The following is a 23124-nucleotide window of genomic DNA, read 5'->3' as shown; positions in this document are numbered from 1 at the left end:
AGTGAGAAACCAGGTAGCGGAAAGGCTTTCTTCCCGAAAAGTTAGTGCTCGGGCCAACTTACATGGTCACTGGAGCATTGTATAGCAGGTTGTGGGAAACTATTTTTTTGCAGCAACAACCAATTGGATCGCATTTTGCAAAAAGGAACTAAGAGCATTTCAATGTTGCTAGGATTGTGCAACTTAGGTACATTCTTTGCAAAAAGTAAACTTTGCGACGGTAATTTTCGTCTTGAATTCATAGTTTATTGGGAGTAGAGGTGAAACTAGTTTAGATGATCGTTTATGTTTGCAAGGTTAGCGACATTGAAATGCTCTTGCCCTTAAGAGTTCATCCATCGCGCCTTCAATTTTGTAGATGCAAGACGCACATCCACCAAGCACGAATAGTTGTATCTCTGCGCCGGCACCGTCAGGCACACGCACTCATTTCCTTGCTCTATTTCCATGTTGTGTTTGTTTCCGTCTGTCTTATTTGTAGTGGTGCTTCAAAGGCTACGTGAGCATTACAGCCAAAGATAGGAAAGACGAGAACGGGCCTCCATGTTTAACTTTTCTTCCAAATCTGACTGGAACCTCGTTGACAGCGACAGCATAGAGCGGAGTATTGCGACTTCGCGCGCCTTCAATTTTGTAGATACAACACGGACATCCATCAAGCACGAATATTTGTATCCCTGCGCCCGTTATACCCGTGTCTGAAGGTAAATCGTGGAAATGAAAAGGCGAACTTTGAGTGTCTGATACAAAGTCACAACAATACTGCACGTAACGTACTCATGGATTCAATCTTCAATATTAGAAAAAAAAAGAAAAAAAAAAGATTATCAATGGTTGAATCACATGTTTCGTTCTATTGTGAGCCCTCTCTATTAGACTCTTATATGAACTGATAGCATCCTAATCAAAATCAAGATCAAGTCTTGGGCTTGATTTTGCCTGTAGCGGACAGATGCCCCAGTATGATTGCTCGTTTACTTTGAATGCCCCATACGATTTAAATGACACAATCAGAAATAGAAAGTTATCAGGGTCTAGTTTTTTGACGGTTTACAAGCTGAATTCTGTAATGTGCCTCGTTTTAATCTGAGTTTTCACAGCAAAGATACCGACTACTTAGGCCGACATGTGTTTTAAAAAATAAAAGGTAACTTTCACTATCATACAAATTGCTAGAATGATAGTGCAAATACGATATACCACATATCGTACCACATATCTCGATAAGTGGTGAACAGTAAGAATGCTGAAAGATTATCATTATTGCTTTAGATCGCATTGGATTTATCTTTGCACTTTCAAGAATATATTCGCCAAAAATTTCGCACAAAAACGTCTGGTAATATAACTTTGAGAGAAGGGAAATATTGGAAATTTCGGACTGCCGCAATCTAGTATGTGGTTGCATAGTTGCGCCGTTGCATTGCATGGTTGTGCACTCACATGCACGTATTGTATTTTTTAATTTACACAGGGAGGAAGTATGTTAGAATGTAGAGGTTTGCTACCTGCGGGCCGATAGTTGAAATTGATAGGCAAAGCTATAGACAAAGAAGACAAAAGAGATATGGAGGGATCCTATTGGTGGTAGCGGGTTGTTGCAATGGACATAGAAGGTAGGTAATAGACTAGTTAACGCCAACCCTCGAGGGACCCAACAATTAGTCCGTCATTTACCCCTTCAGTCTATAAAGAACCACCCATTTCAACCAATAGGATCACTCCATACTCCCTATGTCTTCTTTGTCTATCGCTTTGTCTATAAATTTCAACAATCAGCCTGCTGACCTAACTTAGAAGATATACTATCTTTGTTATATGTATGTGAGGGATGCTCAGCCACCTAGTTATCCTTTTGAGAACGCATGGGGGGGGGGGGGGGGGTTACGAGCACGCGGGTGCTGGTCGATGCTGGTATGATGTCCATGTCGCCTCTAGCCATTTTCTCTCCAGGTTTGTAGATTTTTCTATCATCCTTGTGGATCATTTACTACAACGCTTAACTTAAGCAGTTGTAGATCTTTGCTAACAATGGACGACATTTTTTTTCCAGACGGTGACAGGGCAAAATCCCCACGATGGATATAGGCACCAAATGCGCATGTATTCTGACTCTTGCAACATTCATCTCGACTCGAGGGGATGAGACGAATGACTGTTACCTACCACCGTTCGTTTGCACAATGATCCCAAAAGACGAACTGATGTGGGCGTATCCGGAATGGCAAATCGTTGGTTCATACCGAGACATGCTCTTTGCTTACGACCTGGCTGTGGAGATAGCGAACAAAATCCAAGAGAGTGGCCAGTCTGATTCGACAGGACTTGTAAAGCCCAACATCACGACCTGGAAAGTAAGTAATCGCGTTAGGTTAGGTTAGGTTAGGTTAGGTTAGGACGTAGGACGTAGGACGTTAAGATTAGAAAGTATTGAACTTAGTGTAAGAGGTTGGATGCATCGCAAAGTGCACTAGGAAAGCAATTAAACAAATGTTGGTTGGGAATAGTAAAATCGACCTATTTTTTGTTTTGTCGTTTGGTCCAGATTTTAAGGTATTATTCAACAAAAAAATACAGTTGGTTTTGCCACGTATACAAACACGTTACTAAAGCCTACATATCGACGGTGAAACTACCAAACCACGTATCTCGTTTGCGGTGTTTAAAAATCTACGCTCACATTTTATTTTTTTGAAGTAGACCAAATCAATATCATTCCTTGAAATTTTCACGGAATTTTCTCCGCACGAAGAGGAAAAATCACAGAAATTTTCAAGACTGGATGTTAAGTAGTTTTTCATTTAAAAAAAAAAAGTATGACAGGAAGTCTGCGACGTCGCAAACCGAGATACGTGGTTTGGTAGTTTCACCGTCGATATGGAAAATGTCTAAAAGAGACGCAGCTATCGCCAACTTCATGTTTTGCTCTAGCGTTTGTGTGATCGTTTTTGAGCGTGCGCGATTAAGGATGCAAAGTGATATTGCCTCTCTAATCTTGAACGGACCGCGTTAAGCAGACAGGAACGAAGCCACATCAGCTATTGCCATTGATCGGACGATTTAATTTTTTACATGAAAACGGTAGGGCGGATTTTTGCGCAAAGTTCAGTTAATTTTCTGCAGAGTGCGAAGCAAAATCGTTAAAATTTTTCAGAAGAATCCGCACAAATGTTCTCTTGTAAAAAATTAAACTGCCCGGTTAATTTTGGCAATAGCTGATGTGGCTTGGTTCCTTTCTGCTAAATGCGGTCTAAATCAAGTAGCCCTCAGACAGGAATTATTTCAGCTTCCTATGACTTCTCTCTACACGAACTTGTTTTAAAGAAGAGTCGAGGATCAATTATCAACATTTCGGGGATTTTCAATTCACCAGCGGAACAAAAGTTGATTTTTGCATTGTTCCAAGCAACAATGCTTCATAGGCCCCGTCAAAGGAAACAGATAAGTGTTATATAGTGCTCTCAGTAAAGCATTTCGCCCAGCGAATGCTCGCATTTGGTGGCAACTATAAATGCTTGGTGGTTGACCTTGTTGCATACAAAAATAATGAAGGCGCACTCGCCACTCTTACGAGTTGCGCTGCGCTGGCTTCTTTTGCTTGACGATTTCCCAGGCCAAGGACTTGTTATATTCAGCACCTTCGACTTTTGATTTTTCCTGGTTTACACTGTTTTCTTCGCGGGGGAAAAATAATGTACAGATGAGAGGCTGAGGAAGTTTTTGTCTGATTATAGTGTTAAGTATCAATTTGCAGTAGAACCATTTGGTGAAGCAGCGAGCCAATGGTTTTTGCACGTTAATTCTTCGTTTAGAATTTCGATGTAATATGTTTATATTTGATTCGTCATTGACCGAAAATTTATTTTTCCATCGCATACTTTCCAAGGATAAACAGTGATAAATAACCGTACAGTTTGTCGTCAATGAAATGTAATTGAGTGGCCAGGTTACATGCTTGGTTATGAGTAAGCGAGTCAAATACACACTGAAAAAAGAGTTTGATGCGCAGAACGAGAATCTAGTGCGGCGTACCAGAATTTTTTAGTTATAAACTGACGTCACGTACTGGTTTATGCCGCGCACCAAACAAGTTTGGTAAGCGGCACGATTCATCTCGTTTACACCATCATCCACGGCAAATCATTCCGAGCTGTTACAAAAATGGCCGTTGCGTTGAGGTATCAACTACAAAGGTTTCGGACCCTTTTTCGGGTGCGTCAATTTAAAAGTCCCCGCTTTAATTTAAATGATTATTCTATTTTCCCGCTTCTTGGGTTGATAGTGCTGCTATCTTTAATAATTGATGTTTTTGCTATGAACAGTAAGTAAGGCAGGTTGTTGTTGGTCTGGATTGTTATCAGTGTCTTCGTCATCAAAACATGCCAATATTCTTTCTTGTATCTCTTTGACTTTAAACATTTAATTCTAATTTCACCCTATCTCATGTTTACTCTAGTATTCAACAGTTTGTTACATTACTTTTCCTAACATCGTGTCTTATGTGTGGAAAACCGCGATCGTACCAAACCGAAGTTCCGGCCATTACCAAGTTCATATCACTCAGATCCCTCACAATACATAATATCGGTAGTTTTTAGCATGTTTATTCGTTAAATATAATTACAATCAAGGATATATTTATCTTGAACATGTTCGAACCTAATTGGTTTTGTGATGCCGTGAAGTTTTGAAGCTACTCTAGCTCCTAAGTGCACTTGCCCACAATGTCGACCGAGACCTTAATCTCTTTGATTGTTTGTTTTCAAAGTAAGATTACTTTGTGCTTTTTCCATTTCCTAGTTGTCTAGAAGTTTTCATTTTATAATCTTTTCAAACGAAATTTTACTTCGCTTTTCCCTTGTCCACCTCTGAGAATGTTAAATACCAGGGCAAGATGTTGATGGATGCATGATACGCTAGATTGCCTGGGTACCATGATTTACTTGATAATTTTCCTATTTCATCTAAAACTCTCTTATACCCATGAAAATTCAATGTTTTGTGCTTAGAACTACAGAGAGATACATCAATGCACCAAAATATGTGCTCAACCGGAGAAATTCTTTAAACGCTTTTCTTCTATGATTTGGGATTTCCTGAGCGACTGCGCTAAACAGTTTCAAGGCTAATAAGGATACTTATTCCTCTCTCTATTAATCGTTAATTTGTAAATAGAAACTGTCGGTCTTGGCTTTAGATTGAATGATGAAAAATACCACCCTTACTCACCATCTTGTGCCCCTGAGTAACATTTTACATGGTTACCTTATCAATATTCATTACCTACTTTAACGCTCCAAGTAATCGCTTACAACCAGCTTCTATTCTGTACCCTGTGATTTTTGTGATTTCCTATTACTCGAAAGTTCTTGATCAATGATTGCTAAATGGCTAGTGTAAAACATCAGGTTGACAGCTTTTCTCTTGTGAGTTAGAGTTAGCATTACTCAAAATCAGTGTTTCTTATGTTTTCCTTATTCATCCTTCATATCCACCGTGCTCATGAACATAGGTTTTTTTAAACCATTACCTTTCTTGAAATCTGATTCTTAAAGTAAATGTGTCAGTCTACTGGACATTTTACTAAAAAATCAGTTCACAGAAATTATCATCGTTATGGATCTACCTACATTGAAATTCTTTGTACCCAACTGCTGTCAGATCTTACTACTGGATTTTTCAAATTGTGAAGCCTGAAGGTGAGTATCTGCTATTAAGCATCTTAAACTGTATCTTTTCTTCAAAAATGTGACATATATTCTATTAGCCAAAGTGTAAAATCACGTATCTCCATTATGAAATGAGATCCGAGAATGTTAGTATTTGTTCCGCCTGGCTGATTGAGATTCATAAACATTCCGCGAGGCGCAGCACCGCGCAGCGCTGTACCAAACGAGTTTCGTGGCGCGCGCCATTCGAATTGGTGGCCGCCACTAGGCAGCTCCGTACAGCACCTCAAACGGGTACCTACCACACCAGTTTCGTATAGCGCGTTATATCATTTTTTTCAGTGATGCTTTAATGAAACTTAGATTCTCGTTGCTTTAAGAATTATATAAAAGAGTTATTTTTTTTATCTACTAACGAGATTTTAGAACTGCTAAATCAAGGCCATGTACTAAATTACGAAATTTTCCTCTTCACTATCAACTTTGCCCGGTCAAATTATCAATTCCTTTGTAGGAGTAAGCACTCTTCTCAACCCAAAGGAAATGCAGCTTGACTCCTGTTTTTTCAAAGTGAGCTATATTAAATTTCAAACCAAATTTATGATACCTAAAATTTTGTTTTATTACGTTCTGTTCCATTTTATTAAAGAAAAGAGGTTACCAAAATTGACCCACAGGAATAGATAAAAATAAAGCTACAGTCTCTCCCTGGTAAAAATCGACAGTAGAATCTGTGTTCCAAAATACCATAGACCTACAGCCGGCTGTAAGATTTCCAATAGCTTCTATAGCCAGCTACACAATTTCTTATAGCCTTTCATAGCCGATGGCGATTAAGCAACAGCCAGGCGATAAAGTGTATGCTAAACGTTACTAATTACAGATGCTAGGACTTAGTGAGTTTTTGGAATACTGCTCTCTTTTTGGACCGTAGTATCTTGATTTATTTTGCGAGGAAAGCTCCGCACTTTTGATGGACGCCTGTCATTACTAATATATTAGAGCGCCTTCAGTTTCGTATGATACTGTGCAATACCTCTGGTGTGAAATAGTTGCTTCAAGCGCCATGGCAGGCGGGCAGCCAGCGCGAAACACGCATTGGCGCCTACAAACCTAACAGGGATACTTCACGCGTTGCACAATGCGTGAAGTATCCCTGTTAGGTTTGTAGGCGCCAGTGCGTCGCCGCTCCGCTTTGTGTTAGGCTCTAATATTTAATCTGGCGGATTCAGCGTTATTCAACTCATGATTTTGAAATGTTTGCACATCCTGTATGGATTATTCTCACTTTAATTGATGAAAAAAAATATGTATCAAAGGAAAATATAATGTGTGTTTAACTGTGTGTTAATATAATGTGTGTAAACTGCCACCACATTTTTCGCGATTCAGAAAATGCTCTTTATCCTTTGAACATTACATTGATTTAATTTTTTTGGTTGTGACACTGTGTACCCTAGTATCTTCTTGATGTATTCATTCAATTGTTTCGACATATAAGCCTAACAGTGTATTTACGGCTCATCTCTCTAATTAAATAACCATCCAGACAAAGTGGGCCTCGTATTATTAGGAAAAAGGTAAGTTAAATTTGACTGATACTTATCGATAACTGCAATGAAGACATCATTCACAAGATCGAGTTTGTCCTGTACGCTAGTTTTTAATGTAATGAATAAAAGTGATTCAATACCTTTTTGAGCATTTTTGATCCCATGCGTAGTTGATACGTACGATGTGTAACCAATTTAGGTTTCAAAATGTTATGCTTTTTTCGGAGATAATCGAAAGTGAGTGTGCTGATAATTGATGCTCTCGCACAGCAGGCCGATTATCGAAAGGTTAAAGTAGGCCGATAGGACATCAAAATGCGATATATTTCATGCTTAAGGTAGGGCTATGTCTTGTCTTGTCAGGCCGACATTGTTTCAATGCCTAATCGGGCCGCAGAAGTAATGACGAATTAATAATTATATGATCTCCCTCTTTGACATGAACCTATCTACTATTGAAATATACTGATTTTGTCTCCTGAATTTTTCAGGTCGTTGGAGCTGCTTCATAAAATTCACACACTTAATCGCACAAAAATTTATTAAAATTCCGTACATGGTAACATCAGGATAATTCCCAAAATTTTGATAGGTACGTAAAATACAAGTGGAGCTTGGACCGAAAATTTTCCTTTTGGTTCCATATTCCCCAGCATTTTTGTCAATAAATTATTTTTATAATTATAATCATTTATTTTAATTATCCTAGACAAATAATTCCGTACCGATGTATGTAAAACTATTTTTTTATATACAAATGAGTATCCAGGGAAGTAAACTCTCATTTATTTCAACGATGAAAGTCATGTATTAGACTCGCTTCACTCTTGCAATTGTTTCTTTATTCACTATTTTCAGATTTATTGTTTTCTGTTCTCTAATCAATGCGCAAAAACGAGACTATTCCATACCTGATTTTTTTGCCTTTCCAGGACTGGGTTGAGTTTAATCAATTAAAAACGCTGGAAACTTCAGTTTTCGAGAATAGCCAGGATTCAGAGGCTCAGACAAGCATAAAATCATCACCGGTATGGCTTATAATTGCGAGGCGAAGTGATTACAATTACTTCCTCAAGTCTGTCGTCGATTTACCCGACAGCCTCATTTTACTTGTGTGTAAACCATCAATCAATTTTTCAGGAGAATTTAAAAGCCCAGGTAACGGATTACTAGAGAAAAGATTGAAGTATGATTTGCCAGCATTTGACGAGAAATCATACAAAAATGATGAAAACCGAATGTTTCACATAGTTCCGTCGGAGGAAATTTTTGAAGAGGAGCTACTGCCACAGAAAGGAGCTTTCAATGATAAAAAAAATGTCAAATACGAGTCCAAGTCTGATGAAAATTTCCCTTTTAGACAAAGATTAAGACAAATAATACGTCAAGACATCTTACATAAAGGTTCAGAGTTGCCTGCTCAAGAAAAGTCTCATCATTTTGACAAATTCTCATTGAAAAGGAACAGATTTATACCTTTGAAGAATCTTGAATTGATTGAACGACGCTTAAAAAGTGAACAGAAGGCAACGCCATCATTGCTGGAAAAATGGATGAAGAACGGGAGAGTAGCCGAGCCGGAAAAGCAATCGATGTTAAATGCGATACGACGGAAGCAGTTTCATCAGGATGACCAGAACTCTGCCCCAGACCCATTACAGCTAGAGGACTACTTGGAAGAGAGAGATCTACTCGGATCTATGGGCGTGGACTCAGAGGACGAGAATTTTGGAGACTCCAATGAGGACAAGTCCAAAACTTATATAGATGACCTCACCATTAATTCTAATGATGAAAATTACGATATGTTGGTGCCCCAGACAGAACCTGAGTCAGAACCTGAGTCAGAACCTGAGTCAGAACCTGAGTCAGAACCTGAGTTAGAACTTGAGTCAGAACCTAAGTCAGAACCTCAGTCGGACCCATCACAGCTAATGGACTACTTGGTGGAGGAAGATCTACTCGGATTTATGGGCGTGGACCCAGAAGATGAAAATTTTGGAGACTTCAATGAAGACAAGTCCAAAACTTCTATAAGATGACCTCACCAGTATTGAATCTAGTAATAACAATTATGATGCGTTACTGCCTCAGTCAGAGGGAACAACCTCTGAGGCAAACCCGGAGGGCAGTCTTAAAGAAAGAGAGGTTTCAATGAGGTCGATTGCGAGTGATTTCGATAACGATTCAAATAGTGGCGAGTATGTCTCACACCTGGATGATACGAGCCTAGAGGATGACCTCATGTGTATTGACGATGGAAATTCGCCTAGCGCTGACCCATCTTCATCGAAAGAGGGTGATCTGGTAGTACCGGCTAAACACGGCCTTGACGAAGATTTGAATAATTTAAACACGTCTTTAACTAGCGACAAGTTCAAATACTCATCTTGCCGATGCTAGGAGCGGCAGATGGATTTGACGAGGCCGTAGAGCAATTCGTCGCGAAACTGCAAGTGGACAAGGCAAAGCAGAAGGAGATCTTCGAGGCGACGATCGAGGGACGCGATTCGGAGAGGTGGCACGAGGAACGGAAGTTCCGGCTCACAGCATCCGGCTTTGGCGCAGTTTATAACTGGTCGGGCACGACGGAAAGACTCATCCACTGGATCTTGTACTCGATCCCGGCGAACACCACTGTGAAACGCAAGGCGCTGAAATGGGGTCAAGACCAAGAGCGCCGTGCAGCCGAAGACTACGCCCGACGCCACAACGTCAAAGTTGATCGCTCAGGACTGATCGTAGACCTGGAGCGGGGCTTCTTGGCCGCCTCCCCCGACGGACTCATCGGGAACGACACCCTCTTGGAGATCAAGTGCCCTTATTTCCTCCGCAACGCGAATCTCTCGGCCATCCTTAGAGAGCAAGCCCTGTACTGCTGCACCCTCGACAAGGAAAAGAACCAGGTACGGTTGAACCGCAACCACTTCCACTACTATCAAGTGCAAGGCCAGTTGGGCATCTCCGGGCGCAAGAAGGGGGTCTTCATCCTCTGGACTCCGCGCGGGTTCCTTAGCGAGACGATAGACTTCGACCCGGAGCTTTGGAAGGACATGACTGTTAAGCTGGAGAAATTCTATAAGACGCATATAGTGCCTGAGTTCATATACAACTATCACCAATTTGAAGAGATCAACAGCAAGAGACGGTTGTTAGCAGATGGTTCCACGAGCCTCCACGGTTCAGAATCATCAGTGGTTGTAGAGTGACAAAGAGTGGTTAAAAACTTGTGCAATAAAGACAGGGTCAATTGACCCAAGCAGCAACGTTATCCCAATCGTCTTTGATCAACCTACCCTTTCTCCCAACTACCCTTTTATGATGGTCGTCCCACTTCCAGTAATTCCTTCCGATCAGCTTTACTCACTACGTCGGATACCTAGTCGCAACACCCGTTGACAGTTGCTCTTGGAAAAATCTCGAATGTTCAGTTGCGGAGCGGGAGGGGGGGGGGATTACGATCGGCCTTTCCAGGACGAGTATCTACCTTGCAAAAAAGAGGATCGAAGGAAATATAAATTGTCGTGTCGCGGCACCCGACCACTTTACGATAAAAGAATTTCGGTTGGGCTTGATTTCAATGAAGGTTCGAATCTTTCTCTTTAAAATTTTAATGCTTAAAAGTCATTAAATTGTGATGTTTTTTGAGAGCAGTTGAAAACTTAGTCAAATTTATGTACCTTTCAAGTTTATAAGTTTAAATAATGTTGATTTTGAAATAAAATAATAAATTTAAATGAAAAAGTAAGTTTTTTCTTCTGTTGTAATATTGATCTAGGTTTGCCTCCCCTCATTTCCTAACACTTCGCTTGGAAATTGTAAAGACACCATCCATTTGAAGGTAAATTCACAGAAAGGCTAGAATGAAATTGTTTTTTATGATACTACCCTGGTAAAAATTGGCAGTAGAATCTGTGTTCCAAAATACCATAGACCTAAAGCCGGCTGTAAGATTTCCAATAGCTACTGTAGCCGGCTGTACAATTTCTTTTAGCCTTTTACAGCCGATGGCGATTAAGCAACAGCCAGACGATAAATTATATGCTAAACGTTACGAAATACGGATACTAGGACTTAGTTAGTTGTTGGACTACCGCTCTCTTTTTGTGCCGTAGTATCTTGATTTATTTTGCGAGGAAAGCTCCGTACTTTTGAAGGATGCCTGTCATTCTTAATATGTTGCAGCGCCTTCAATTTCTTATGATACTGGCAATACATCTGGTGTGAAATAGTTGCTTCAGACGCCGTGGCACGCTGCGGCGCGGCGGGCGAGCAGAGAGCGCGAAACGCGCATTGGCGCCTTCAAACCTAACAGGGATACTTCACGCATTGCGCAATGCGTGAAGTATCCCTGTTAGGTTTGTAGGCGCCAGTGCGTTGCCGCTCCGCTTTGTGTTAGGCTCTAATATTTAGTCTCGCGGAGTCAGCGTTTTTCAACTCATGATTTTGAAATGTTTGCACACTCTGTATAGATATTCTCATTTTAATTGATGAATAAAAAATGTTTTAAAGGAAAATATAATGTGTCTTTTGTAAATATTAAGGTAGTTCCGTATCAAAATTAAATGATTTCCAAAGCACACGAATTTCTACACAATTTCTTATAGCCTTTTATAGCCGCAATGGCGATAAAGTGTAAAGCCCGGCGATAGGAGCTATAGCCCGACTGTATACTTTTTTATAGCTTCGTATAGCCCGGCTAAATGATTTGGTCCGCTTTCTACAGCCAGCTATATGATTTTCAATAGCCTTCTTTAGTCGGCTTTAAGAACTCCTATGGTATTTTGAAACGCAGCTCGTATCGCCAATTTTTACCAGGGAGCGGTCTACGTGTCTCGTTTAACCCTCCGAAGCGCTTCTCGCCTTGGACGTTATAAATTATGCGTCATAGTGTAAGATACGCGGGAACTTTTGAGATCGTTTAGCATTTATTAGTTCCGTTTTCTAGTTATCTAATTTGCCAAATGAACCAGATTCAAAAAGCTGACCATATAGCGAAGGACACCAAAAAATTAAAACCGGGGAAAGGTGAGCTGGAGGACACAACCTGAGTACACACGAAAAACGATGAGTCTATTCCATACCTGATTTTTTGTCTTTCCAGGGCTGGGTTGAATTGAATCGATTAAAAACACTGAAAACGTCGGTTTTTGAAGATAGCCAAGATTCAGAGGCTCAGGCAAGTGCAGAATTACCACCGGCATGGCTCATAATTGCGAGGCAAAGTGATTACAATTACTTCCTAAAATCTGCTATCGATTTACCCGACTGCCTCATTTTACTTGTTTGTAAATCATCGATCAGTTTTCCAGGAGAATCTAAAAGCTCAGATAACGGATTACAAAAGAGAGCATTGAAGTATGACATGTTAACATTTGAGGAGAAATCATACAAAAATGATGGAAAGCGGATATTTCAAACGTCTGAGGAAAATTTTGAGGAGGAGCCACTGTTACAAAAAGGCGCTTTCATAGATCAAAAACATTCCAAATACGAGTCAAAATTTAGTAATATGGACTATATAGATAATAATTTAAGGCAAATAATCCGTCCAAACATTTCACGCGAGGTTCCAGAGTTGCTTCGTCAAGGAAAGTCTCATCATTTTGAAAAATTTTCATTAAAAAGGAGCAGATTTACACCTCTAACAAATCTTGAAGTGATTGACCAACCCATAAAAGTGAGCAAGAGGCAAAGTCATCATTGCCTAAAATATGGATGAAAAATATGAAGAAAATTACAGCGAAAAAGCAACCTGTGATTCCTGCGAAGCAAACGAAGCAGTTTGATCAGGATGAACACAACTCTGGTATAGACCCTCCGCGACTAGAGAATTATTTAGTGGAGGAAGATCCACTTAGACTCATGAACCTGGTCCCAGAAGATCTGACGGTCCAAGAAGATCCGATGGTCCCAGAAGCTCATGATGCAGACGTTGATGAGGACGAGTCCAAAACCATCCGCGATGACCCTAGCAATATTAAATCGAAGGATGACAATTACAATATTTTGATGCCTTTGTTAAAGAAAGGAAGATTTGGAGCAAATTCAGAGGCTGTTCAAGGCAATCTTGAAGAAGGAGAGACTTCCAGGAGGTCACTCACGAAGGACTTCGATAGCTCAAACCAAAAGGTTACGAGCCCAGAGGACGGCTCAAAGTACAATATTCGAGATGAGAAATCTCTTTCCGTTGACCCAATAATACCACCAGAGTGTGACATAGCACTGCCGGCTGAATATAACTTTAACGAGGATGTAAGTAATCTAAACAAGTCTAGGACTAGCGATAAGTTCAAAAATTCTCTCTTGCCGATGCTAGGGGCGGCAGCCGGATTCGACGAGGTCGTAGAACATTTTGTCGCGAAACTGCAAGTGGACAAGGTTAAGCAGAAAGAGATCTTTGACGCGACGATCGAGCAATATAATTCGAAGCGGTGGTTCGAGGAACGGAAGTTCCGGCTCACAGCATCCCGTTTTGGCTTCGTCTACAACTGGACGGGCTCGCCGGAGAGGTTGCTCCACTGGATCCTGTACTCGATCCCGAAAAACACCACCGGGAAACAGGCGGCGCTGAACTGGGGTCATGAACATGAGCGCCGTGCATCCGACGACTACGCACGGCGCTACAACGTCAAAGTTGATCGTTCAGGACTGATTGTTGACCTGGAGCGGGGCTTCTTGGGCGCCTCCCCCGACGGACTCATCGGGAACGACACCCTCCTCGAGATCAAGTGCCCTTACTTCCTCCGCAACGCCAGTCTCACCGATATCATCAAAGAGAAAGACTTATACTGCTGCACGCTCGACAAGGAAAAGAATCAGGTCCGGTTGAACCGCAACCACTTCTACTACTATCAAGTGCAAGGGCAGTTGGGCATCTCTGGGCGCAAGAAGGGCGTCTTCGTCCTCTGGACTCCGCAAGGATTTCTCACCGAGACGATAAACTTTGATCCGGAGCTATGGAAGAACATGACCGTCAAGCTGGAGGAATTCTATAAGACGCATATGGTGCCGGAGTTCGTATACAACTACGAACGATTTGAATAGTTCAGCAGTAAAAGTCGGATGTAGGGATGGTCTCACGAACCCGTGTAGTTCAGAATCATAGATGATTTTAAAGAGACAAGGAGAGGGTCAAATCTTGTGCAGCAAAGACAGGGTCGATTCACCCAAGCAGAACGTTGTCCCCGTCATTTTTGTCTTTGATCAGTATGAAGGTTAAAACTCTTCTTTTCCAACCACCTTCTAGCTCCTGCCACTCCCCCTTTTTTGGTTGATCCACTTCTAGTGGTGCTTCTAGGTCGGCACTACCCTGTTACATTTTTACAAATTTTTCTCCACATGGTGGGAATTGTTCTTGCAGAAATGTTGATTTATTCCGTTGAGAAAGGGGCGGGGGAAGGGTTGTAGTTGACATCTCTGATAAGACGGGTATCAATCTTGCAATTTAGAGGGTTGATGGAAAAAGAAAGGGTCGTGTCGTAGCAACACACTACTTCAATAGAGCTTTTTTGGGTTTGGTTTCAGTTACGGCCCGAAACTTTTTGCTTGGAGTAATTTCAATATTTAAAAGTAATTTAATTGATATATTATGAAAACGCAATAATTAACTCAGCCTAACTGATTTGTCTTTCTAGTTTGCAAGTTAGAATTGTTGTTGATATTGAAATAAATTAATGAATTCAAATGAATATGTGCGAGTTATTTTTTCCTCGTAAGATTGATCTACGTTTCCCTCAACTCATCTCCTAAAACATCGCTAGGAAGTTGTAAGGATACATTTTACCTGTAGATAAATTCACAGGAAGACTTAAACGAAATTGGCTTCCTTATAATACTAGGAGGCTACGGCTATGCCTCCTTACTGCTTCCCGATCGAGCCCCCTGAAGCATTTCTCGTCTCGGACGTTATGCAATACGCGTTACTCCTATGATTATATATCATAGAGTATGATACGCGGGAACTTCCGAGACACTTTGGCGTTTATCAGCTCTATTTTTCCAGATATCTAATTAAATAGATCCAAAATATCTGACCATGGCGAAGAACGCCAAAAAATTGAAACTGGTGAACGGTGAGCTGGAGGGTATAATTGGACCAAACACGATAAGCGAGTCTGTTCCACGCCTGATTTTTTGTCTTTCCAGGAGTGGGATGAGTTCAATCGATTAAAAACACTGAAAACTTCAGTTTTTGAGGATACCCAAGATTCAGAGGCTCAGGCAAGCATAAAATCACCACCGGTATGGCTTATAATTGCGAGGCGCAGTGATTACAATAACTTCCTCATATCTGCCATCGATTTACCCGACAGCCTCATTTTACTTGTGTGTAAATCATCAATCAGTTTTCCAGGAATACTTAAAAGCTTAGTCCCAGAAGATCCGAATTTGGGAGACTTTAATGAAGACGAGTCCAAGACTATTAGAAATGACCTGAGCAATATTGAATCGAAGGATGACAATTTCGATCTGTTGATGCCTATGTTAAAGAGAAAAAGTTTCGGGGCGAATTCAGAGGCTGTTCAAGGCAGTCTTGAAGAAGGAGAAACTTCGAGGAGGTCACTTACGAAAGATTTCGACGGCTCAAATCAAAAAGATTCGAGCCGAGAGGACGGCTCAAAGCATGTCCAAGATATAAACCCTCCTTTCGTTGAACCAATAATACCAGTAGAGAGTGAGATAGCACCACTGGCTGAGTATAACTTTGACGAAAATGTGAGGGATCTAAAGTTATGGACCAGCCACAAGTTCAAACATTCTCTCTTGCCGATGCTAGGAGCGGCAGCCAGATTCGACTCGGTCGTAGAGCAATTTGTCGCGAAACTGCAAGTGGACAAGGCAAAGCAGAAGGAGATCTTCGAGGCGACGATCGAGGGACACGATTCGGTGAGGTGGCACGAGGAACGGAAGTTTCGGCTCACAGCGTCCGGCTTCGGCGCAGTTTACAACTGGACGGGCACGACGGAGAAGTTGCTCCACTTCCTCTTGTACTCGAACTCGCAGAACACCAACTGGAAACGCAAGGCGCTGGATTGGGGTCGCGAACGGGAGAGCCGTGCAGCCGACGACTACGCCCGACGCCACAACGTCAAAGTTGATCGCTCAGGACTGATTGTAGACCTGGAGCGGGGCTTTTTGGCCGCCTCCCCCGACGGACTCATCGGGAACGACACCCTCCTCGAGATCAAGTGCCCTTACTTCCTCCGCAACGCCAATCTCACCGCTGTCATTAAAAAGGACGACTTATACTGCTGCACGCTCGATGAGGAAAAGAATCAGGTCCGGTTGAACCGCAACCACTTCTACTACTATCAAGTGCAAGGCGAGTTGGGCATCTCCGGGCGGAGGAAGGGGGTCTTTATTCTCTGGACTCCGCGCGGGTTCCTTAGCGAGACGATAGACTTCGACCCGGAGCTATGGAAGAAGATGACCGTCAAGCTGGAGGAGTTCTATAAGAAGCATATGGTGCCGGAATTCATATACAACTATCACCGACTTGAACAGGCTAGGGACAAGAGATAGTAGTCGGGGATGGTTGCAGGAGCTGATATAGTTGAGACTCCTGGGTTGGATATGATGTTAGGGTGACAAAGAGCAAGTAAAAAACTTATACAGCAAAGACAGGTTCGGTACACCCAAGCAGAAACAAGATCTCAGTCACAGAATATATGGATTACATTTTGCAATTCGGAACTATAAATTCTAGCCTGGTTAAAAAACAACGTATGTGCCATTAGTTTCCCAATGCACATAAGTGTTTCTCCAGAAGAGCCAGAATTTATCGTTCCAAATTCCAAAATGCAGTCCATATATTCCATGTCATCATTGTCTTTGATAAATCTTGAGGTTAGAACCCTTCTCTCAAGCCCAACCACCTTCCAGCTTCTGCCACCCCCCTTCTTGATTGTTCCATTTCCAGTGGTGCTTCCAGGTTGGTACCACTCTGTTACGTTGATTCATAATTTTCCCCACACGGTGGGAGTTGCTCTTGAAGAAACCTCAATGGTTTTTTCAGTAGGGAAAAAGGGGGTGGGTTGCGATTGGCGTCCCTGATAAGACGCGTATCAACCTTGCAATGAAGAGGGTTGAAGGAAAAATAAAGGGTCGTGTCATGTAGCAACCCACCACTTCAATGGAACTTCGGTTGGGCTTGATTTCAGTTAAGACCCGAAAGTTTGTCCTTTTAATATTTAAATGTAATTTAATCAAGACATATTTTGTAAGCGCATTTGAACACTTAGCCTAACTTATGTATCTTTCACGTTTTTAAGATAATATTATAGTTGATAATGAAATAAAATAATAAATTCAAACGAAAATTTAGTTAATTTTTCTTCGTAATATTGATCTGGGTTTCCTTCACCTCCTTTCCTAACTTTTTGCTTGGATGTTGTAAGGACACCATCTATCTGAAGGTAACCTTATAAAAAGGCTGAAACGAAATTTGTTTTTCATGGTGCTGGAGGACTACGCCTCCCGTCCAATCCCCGAAGAGCTTCTCGCCTCAGGCGTTGAGCGTCATGCGTTAAGCGTTAAGTGTTACGCGTTACTCCGATCAGATGATAGAGTAAGATACGAGGGAACTTTTGAGACACTTGATACACTATATCACTTTTTCAGATTTCTCATTGGCCAGAAAAACTAGATCCAAAATACCTGACCATGGCGAGGGACGCTAAAAAATTGCAACTGGTGAATGGTGAGCTGGAGGACATAACAGGGCCTTTCCATGTACCGGGGAAAAAGGTCATTGATGCTGGACTGTTCCCAGCTCTGCGGCAAATCCCGGGGGCTGAGATCTTTAGTTTCTCGCATAATAAAATCAAGGATATAAAAACTGATACTTTTAGGTAAGTTCTCGGGCAGACCTAGGCACTAGACGGAAGTCAATAGTCGCTGACGATCTGTAGTATTTTCAGCGGGAATGGGTGGATATCAATTTATTTACCATTTTTCAGTCTGCGTCGTAAATGACTTATTGACAAACAATTTCACGAATTAAAAGACTGATCCATTAACTCATTAATGATACAATTATTTTGAATAAAATTGATAAATGTTCTTTAACGACGTTTAAGTAATGATAATAAATAGTCAGAAATAAATAAATCTGTGTAATTAAAAAAATAAAAAAAAAAATAATATACATTGTTCGGTTCATCGGCTGTCGGCGCGCGGCGTTAAAAAACGTCGCATTTATTCAGCGAAGAGCCACAAAACGCAATAAATAATACGTTTTTATCTTGAGAGGTAGTACTCGAACAATACAGTTAAGAGCATCATTAATTAAAGCCCACGTGATGAAACACCTAAATAATTCACACATTGCCTGGCAAGCCCTTAGCTAAAAAGGTTCCCGAAGGCACCCATGTTATTACTTAGTAGCGTGAAGATAAAATCTGTATTCGTATCCCGGATACATCACAACTTTCCTGTGCATAAAACCTCAAACATTAGAAGTGAGAGAATCAACACACACGGCCACAGAAAAAAACGCCTTCAAATGAGCGAGCCACAATTTCGCTCGGGAGAGTAGCAATAGTTGTATCATAGCCCCTGAAGTGCACACGCTATTCCCCAATTCTAATAGGTGCCATTCCGTTCATACGTCACGTCGATAGCGGAATGAAGAAAACTAAGAGGGGTACCCCTCATAAACTCTTGGTGGTATCAATAAATCATAATTCAAAGAGATAAGAGCTCATGTAGAGAATTTTTCCTGCCGTTGACCGAAATATCATAGACATCTTCCTGATAGATCTCTCTGTGTAGGTACCTTTCGACGGCTGAAGTCGGAAAATGCATACCTGAAGAAATTGTAATGTTGTAAACCTCCACTAATTTTTATCTACTTTAAAATTTAAATACAACAAAAAAATGTGTTAGTAGGAAATACGTGTTTTTTTCTACTTCCGCCATCGAAAAATATTTGACACAAAATGAAACTTTGGAAAACTGCTGAAATAATGACACATATTTTTCAACGAGCACTACTGTCCACTCATGTTTTGTATGACGCAAAAGTGATTGACGTTTAAAAAAAAATATTTTTGAGTATTATTTCTCTTAAGGCACAGAAAAAATACAAAAAATATAAAGAAATTATATTGATGGATTTCTCTCATAAATACTAAGTGTGACAAGAAATTCATAGCGTTGTGAATAAACATACATAAACACACATTACAATTTTAAAAAATAAATAAATAAATAGTTGAGGACACCTCCTCGTCTGAAAGCTAAAAGGATTAGCAACTAAGCAAGTTCACCAAAATTTTCTGGATGAGGAGATTTTCACTAATCTTGAGTTAGTTATCGTTAAAACTCCCTGATAATATTAATTTTTTGAACAGGTATAATCTAGCACTTCGAGAGATTTATTTGGATCACAACGAGATCACCAAGTTAAGTCCTGATGCGTTCAAACATCTTCGGAATTTAGAAAAATTGGTATTAAGCGACAATAAAATCACTTTGGTGCCGCATGGGTTACCTCCAAGTCTGAGCCACTTGGACCTATCGAACAATCTTTGTTATCAAACGACGTCTTCAATGGACATCATCCTTCCGGTAAAATTTGAGAAATATTAATAAATATAAAGAAAAATATTGATTTTATTCGGATTTTTGACGTTTGGTAAAAACCATATCCATCGCGTTTTGCGCAAAAGAGTGTCGACTGTCAATGTGATAAATAGTCTGCAGGTTTATTTTTTCACACGAAGTTTTTCAAAGTTGAATTCACTCAGTACTTCCAAGAATTTGTTCATAAATTCTACTTTTTCCTCAGGATAATTAACCGTTTTCTCATATAAAAATTCTAAATGGAAACGAATTTTTCCGAATTCATCCTAGCTTAATAGATCACGTCATCAATATGAGTCTGTGAAATATCGTTGAGTTTTACCGCAGAAAGGATAATTTTAGGGTCGACGATTGTCTTTATTAGAACAGTGACCAACCAGAGAAATTTTATTTGCAGGAGAAGCTATCGTACTTAAATTTATGCGGGAATTATTTGCGAAATTCGAAAGTTTTCAGGAGAGTATCGTTTGCGAACATCAAAACTTTGTGCATTGGGGACGAAGGCCCACAGCTGCCGATTGAATTATCGCATGATTTATCCGCCTTGATGCGCTTACAGAATCTTACGCTCTCCGCTAAACGGAATGATGATAATACTGATCTCACCGATAGGACGGCTCAAGATCTTAAAAAACTGAGATCTCTAGTCGAGTTGAATTTAGGTAAGCCTGCGAAATGCAAATTGCTTTATTCAAGAAGAGCGAACTACCCTAAGGGAATCTCATGTTTTTAAAAGTCAATTTGAAGTATCCATACTAACAGGAACTATGAGTCTAGGGTTTAGGTTTAACATAGTTCCTTTTGACTTATAAACGTTCAAATGGACCCTCCTTTTGCAATTAGAAACTACAATTTTCAGCTCATTATAGATACAACATATGTGCAATAAGATTTCCTGAGAGGCTGAGTGTTTTCATGTATGAGCCAGAAATTGTAGTTCTCGATTGTAAAATATAGTCCAAATTATTTCTATAAAAACAATTAAAACAGAAAATTACGAATAAAAAAAAAAATCGAGTGAAGACAGAATAGTAATATCTATTCCTACACTTTCGTTAAAAACTATGGTGTATTTGCATTCACAGATCACTACAAATTGAAGGATATTGATTTCATCCGGCCCCTTGACAAGTTGGAAGTACTTCGACTACACAATATTGCGCTATCGAAAAAAATTGAACCAACAGTTTCTCTGAGAGCGACGCTTCAGGACAAGAAATATATCAAAATCCTAAGCTTAGATGGCAGTCCAGATTTAGTTGAACTACTACGACCGTTTTTTGCGTGTTTCCCAAACTTGCGGACTATCAGGTGAGTCCAAATTTCTCGTTTGCTCTTTACTTTACTATACAGTGCATTTTTGGCGAATTTAAATGTTTTTTAAATGAATGGAGCCACTCAGCTTTCATCCATCAATAAGACCCATCACCATGACTGGAAACCACCAGGCCCACCCTGGCCTGTCAAAAGCTACAGTCAATCGACCTCGATTCGATTCGAAGTCTTTTTGAGAATGACCGCTTCAAATGTCTCTCAAACGATCACAGAAGCGGACCCAGCAATTTGGCAACACCGGGTTTCCTCCATTTAAATCTATGTTAAATAATCGATTCTTGTCGGACTACCTGGCCCCTTCAAGAATCGATACATTTTCATAGGTTTAAATGGAGAAAAAAAAATGTTTCCAATTTTGCTGGATTCGCCAGTGAACGATCGATTTCTCTTCTAATTTATCATCATTCCTCTTCACACTTTTTCAGTCTGCAGAGAACGGGCCTGAGCACATTACGCGCGGACGACTTCGCCTTAAATGTGGCGTACACCTTACGCTTGGACATCAGTTACAACCCTTTGGCCTGCGACGCGGACCTGGACTGGATTTGCAGCGAAACGAACATCAGTGGCTCCAACTTCACCCTCCTGGGGGCCGAGAACACCTACTGCACCAAGCCGCACCTGATCCGACTTACCGAGTTCCAGGCCCAGAATGCTCAGGTCGTAATCGGGCGACTCCTCGGCCCGGTTTCAAAGACAAGTACCTCACGGACGTCAATATCGTCACGGCCTCTGACATCATCTTCGTGTGTTTGACCCTAGTAACTGTCGCCATGCTCATCTTACATCTCATCGCTTCTCATCGCAATCGACGACGCTCTATGTCCACTGTTGATCTGAGACACAATAGTGGTGATAGGTACTTGAATTGAACGAATGACTGTGATAATCAAAATTCGAGCGCGAAACCAGGGACGTTTTGAGGGGGGACCAGAAGGGCACTTTATCAAGGAGGATCTGAGAAGGGTCTGAGGGGGGTCACCAGAGACAGGAGACCCTACACTGGGGCCGAATTTTGTCGGCTTTTTCACACGGAGTGCAACATCCATTGATGAGTTCAAACCGCACCACCAGCCAATCAGAAGCGCTAAGCCGGACTTAAGTGCAGTCCAGACCCGTCCTAAGTATATTTAAGTACGGTGGAAGGACCGACAAAATTAGGCCCCTGGCCTCTTGGCGACAGGTGGAAGCTTTTACTTTCGGGGATTCAACAATGCCTTATGGACAATTATGAGGGAGCAACAGTCATCACTCTTTTTTCGGCCTATGACCTACCGACATAATGGATGATGAGCTTCGGGTGACGTCATGAGCCAAACAAGTTTCCCAAACTTCGGCTTGGTTGCAAAATGAAACTGCCAACACGTTGCTAAACATCAACCATGTGGGTAAGTCAACAGTTTAATGTTGATGTACCGGAAGTAAAGGCTTCCACCACAGTCGAGATACGAGTGGAGGGTTCTCAGGCCCAGCCCCTCACAGTTTCGCCCCAATGCGGGATTGCATCCGTCCTGAACTACGGATGACCCTTAAGAACACTCCCTTAGGAGTTTTTACTAAGAAATATAAAAAAAAAGATATTATCTTCGGATTTGGGCTCTCAGTGCAAATGAAGGTTATCACGGATGAGGTAGTTAATAATTGAAAGTATGTGACTACCTGAAAAACGTGGTTTAAGTCACCACACTACGTGGAAGCTTACGACACACGTCAACGATTGGCTCGATAGCAGATGGGAAAAATGAGTAAAATAGTTTTATTTTTCATGAAGTTTGCACTGTGACAAGCTTTCCCTAAAATGACAAATCATTTTGTCTTCTTTATGATGTTAGCCACCTCATTCCTCTATGAAATCCCTAATTATCCCGATATGAGGAATCCTGAAAGCCGGTTGAGATAAATTTACGCGAAATACTTAATCTTGATATCTACTTTTGAGGGAAAATATAAACTGTTTTATTTGCACTTCAATGGCTGAG

The 23124-nt window shown here is 40.9% G+C and overlaps 2 protein-coding genes across 5 annotated transcripts; both read left to right on the top strand.

Moving 5' to 3' along the window:
* The first annotated feature begins 918 nt into the window (after window positions 1-918).
* LOC109042823 (uncharacterized) lies at window positions 919-22134 on the top strand. Of its 4 annotated transcripts, XM_072296174.1 has the most exons (7): window positions 920-1147; window positions 2054-2354; window positions 17846-18075; window positions 19579-19795; window positions 20208-20472; window positions 20896-21121; window positions 21571-22133. In XM_072296174.1, exons 2-7 carry the CDS (start codon window positions 2079-2081, stop codon window positions 21899-21901), a joined length of 1545 nt encoding a protein of 514 aa, XP_072152275.1. In that variant the 5' UTR covers window positions 920-1147; window positions 2054-2078; the 3' UTR covers window positions 21902-22133. The 4 variants fall into 4 exon arrangements, with proteins under 4 accessions (XP_018913917.2, XP_072152275.1, XP_072152277.1 ...); XM_072296176.1 differs by lacking the exon at window positions 19579-19795 and having other exon boundaries at window positions 20267-20472; window positions 21571-22134; XM_019058372.2 differs by lacking the exons at window positions 17846-18075; window positions 19579-19795; window positions 20208-20472; window positions 20896-21121; window positions 21571-22133 and adding an exon at window positions 8155-9264 and having other exon boundaries at window positions 919-1147.
* Window positions 15686-17153, top strand: LOC140223867 (uncharacterized). Its single transcript, XM_072296177.1, has one exon. It carries the CDS (start codon window positions 15701-15703, stop codon window positions 16745-16747), a length of 1047 nt encoding a protein of 348 aa, XP_072152278.1. The 5' UTR covers window positions 15686-15700; the 3' UTR covers window positions 16748-17153.
* Window positions 22135-23124: the final 990 nt, after the last annotated feature.

This window comes from Bemisia tabaci, chromosome 2 (genome assembly GCF_918797505.1).
Source record: "Bemisia tabaci chromosome 2, PGI_BMITA_v3".
Classification (NCBI taxonomy): domain Eukaryota; kingdom Metazoa; phylum Arthropoda; class Insecta; order Hemiptera; family Aleyrodidae; genus Bemisia; species Bemisia tabaci.
The sequence above is the reverse complement of the archived record's forward strand: the minus strand, read 5'-3'. Positions and strand labels throughout refer to the sequence as shown.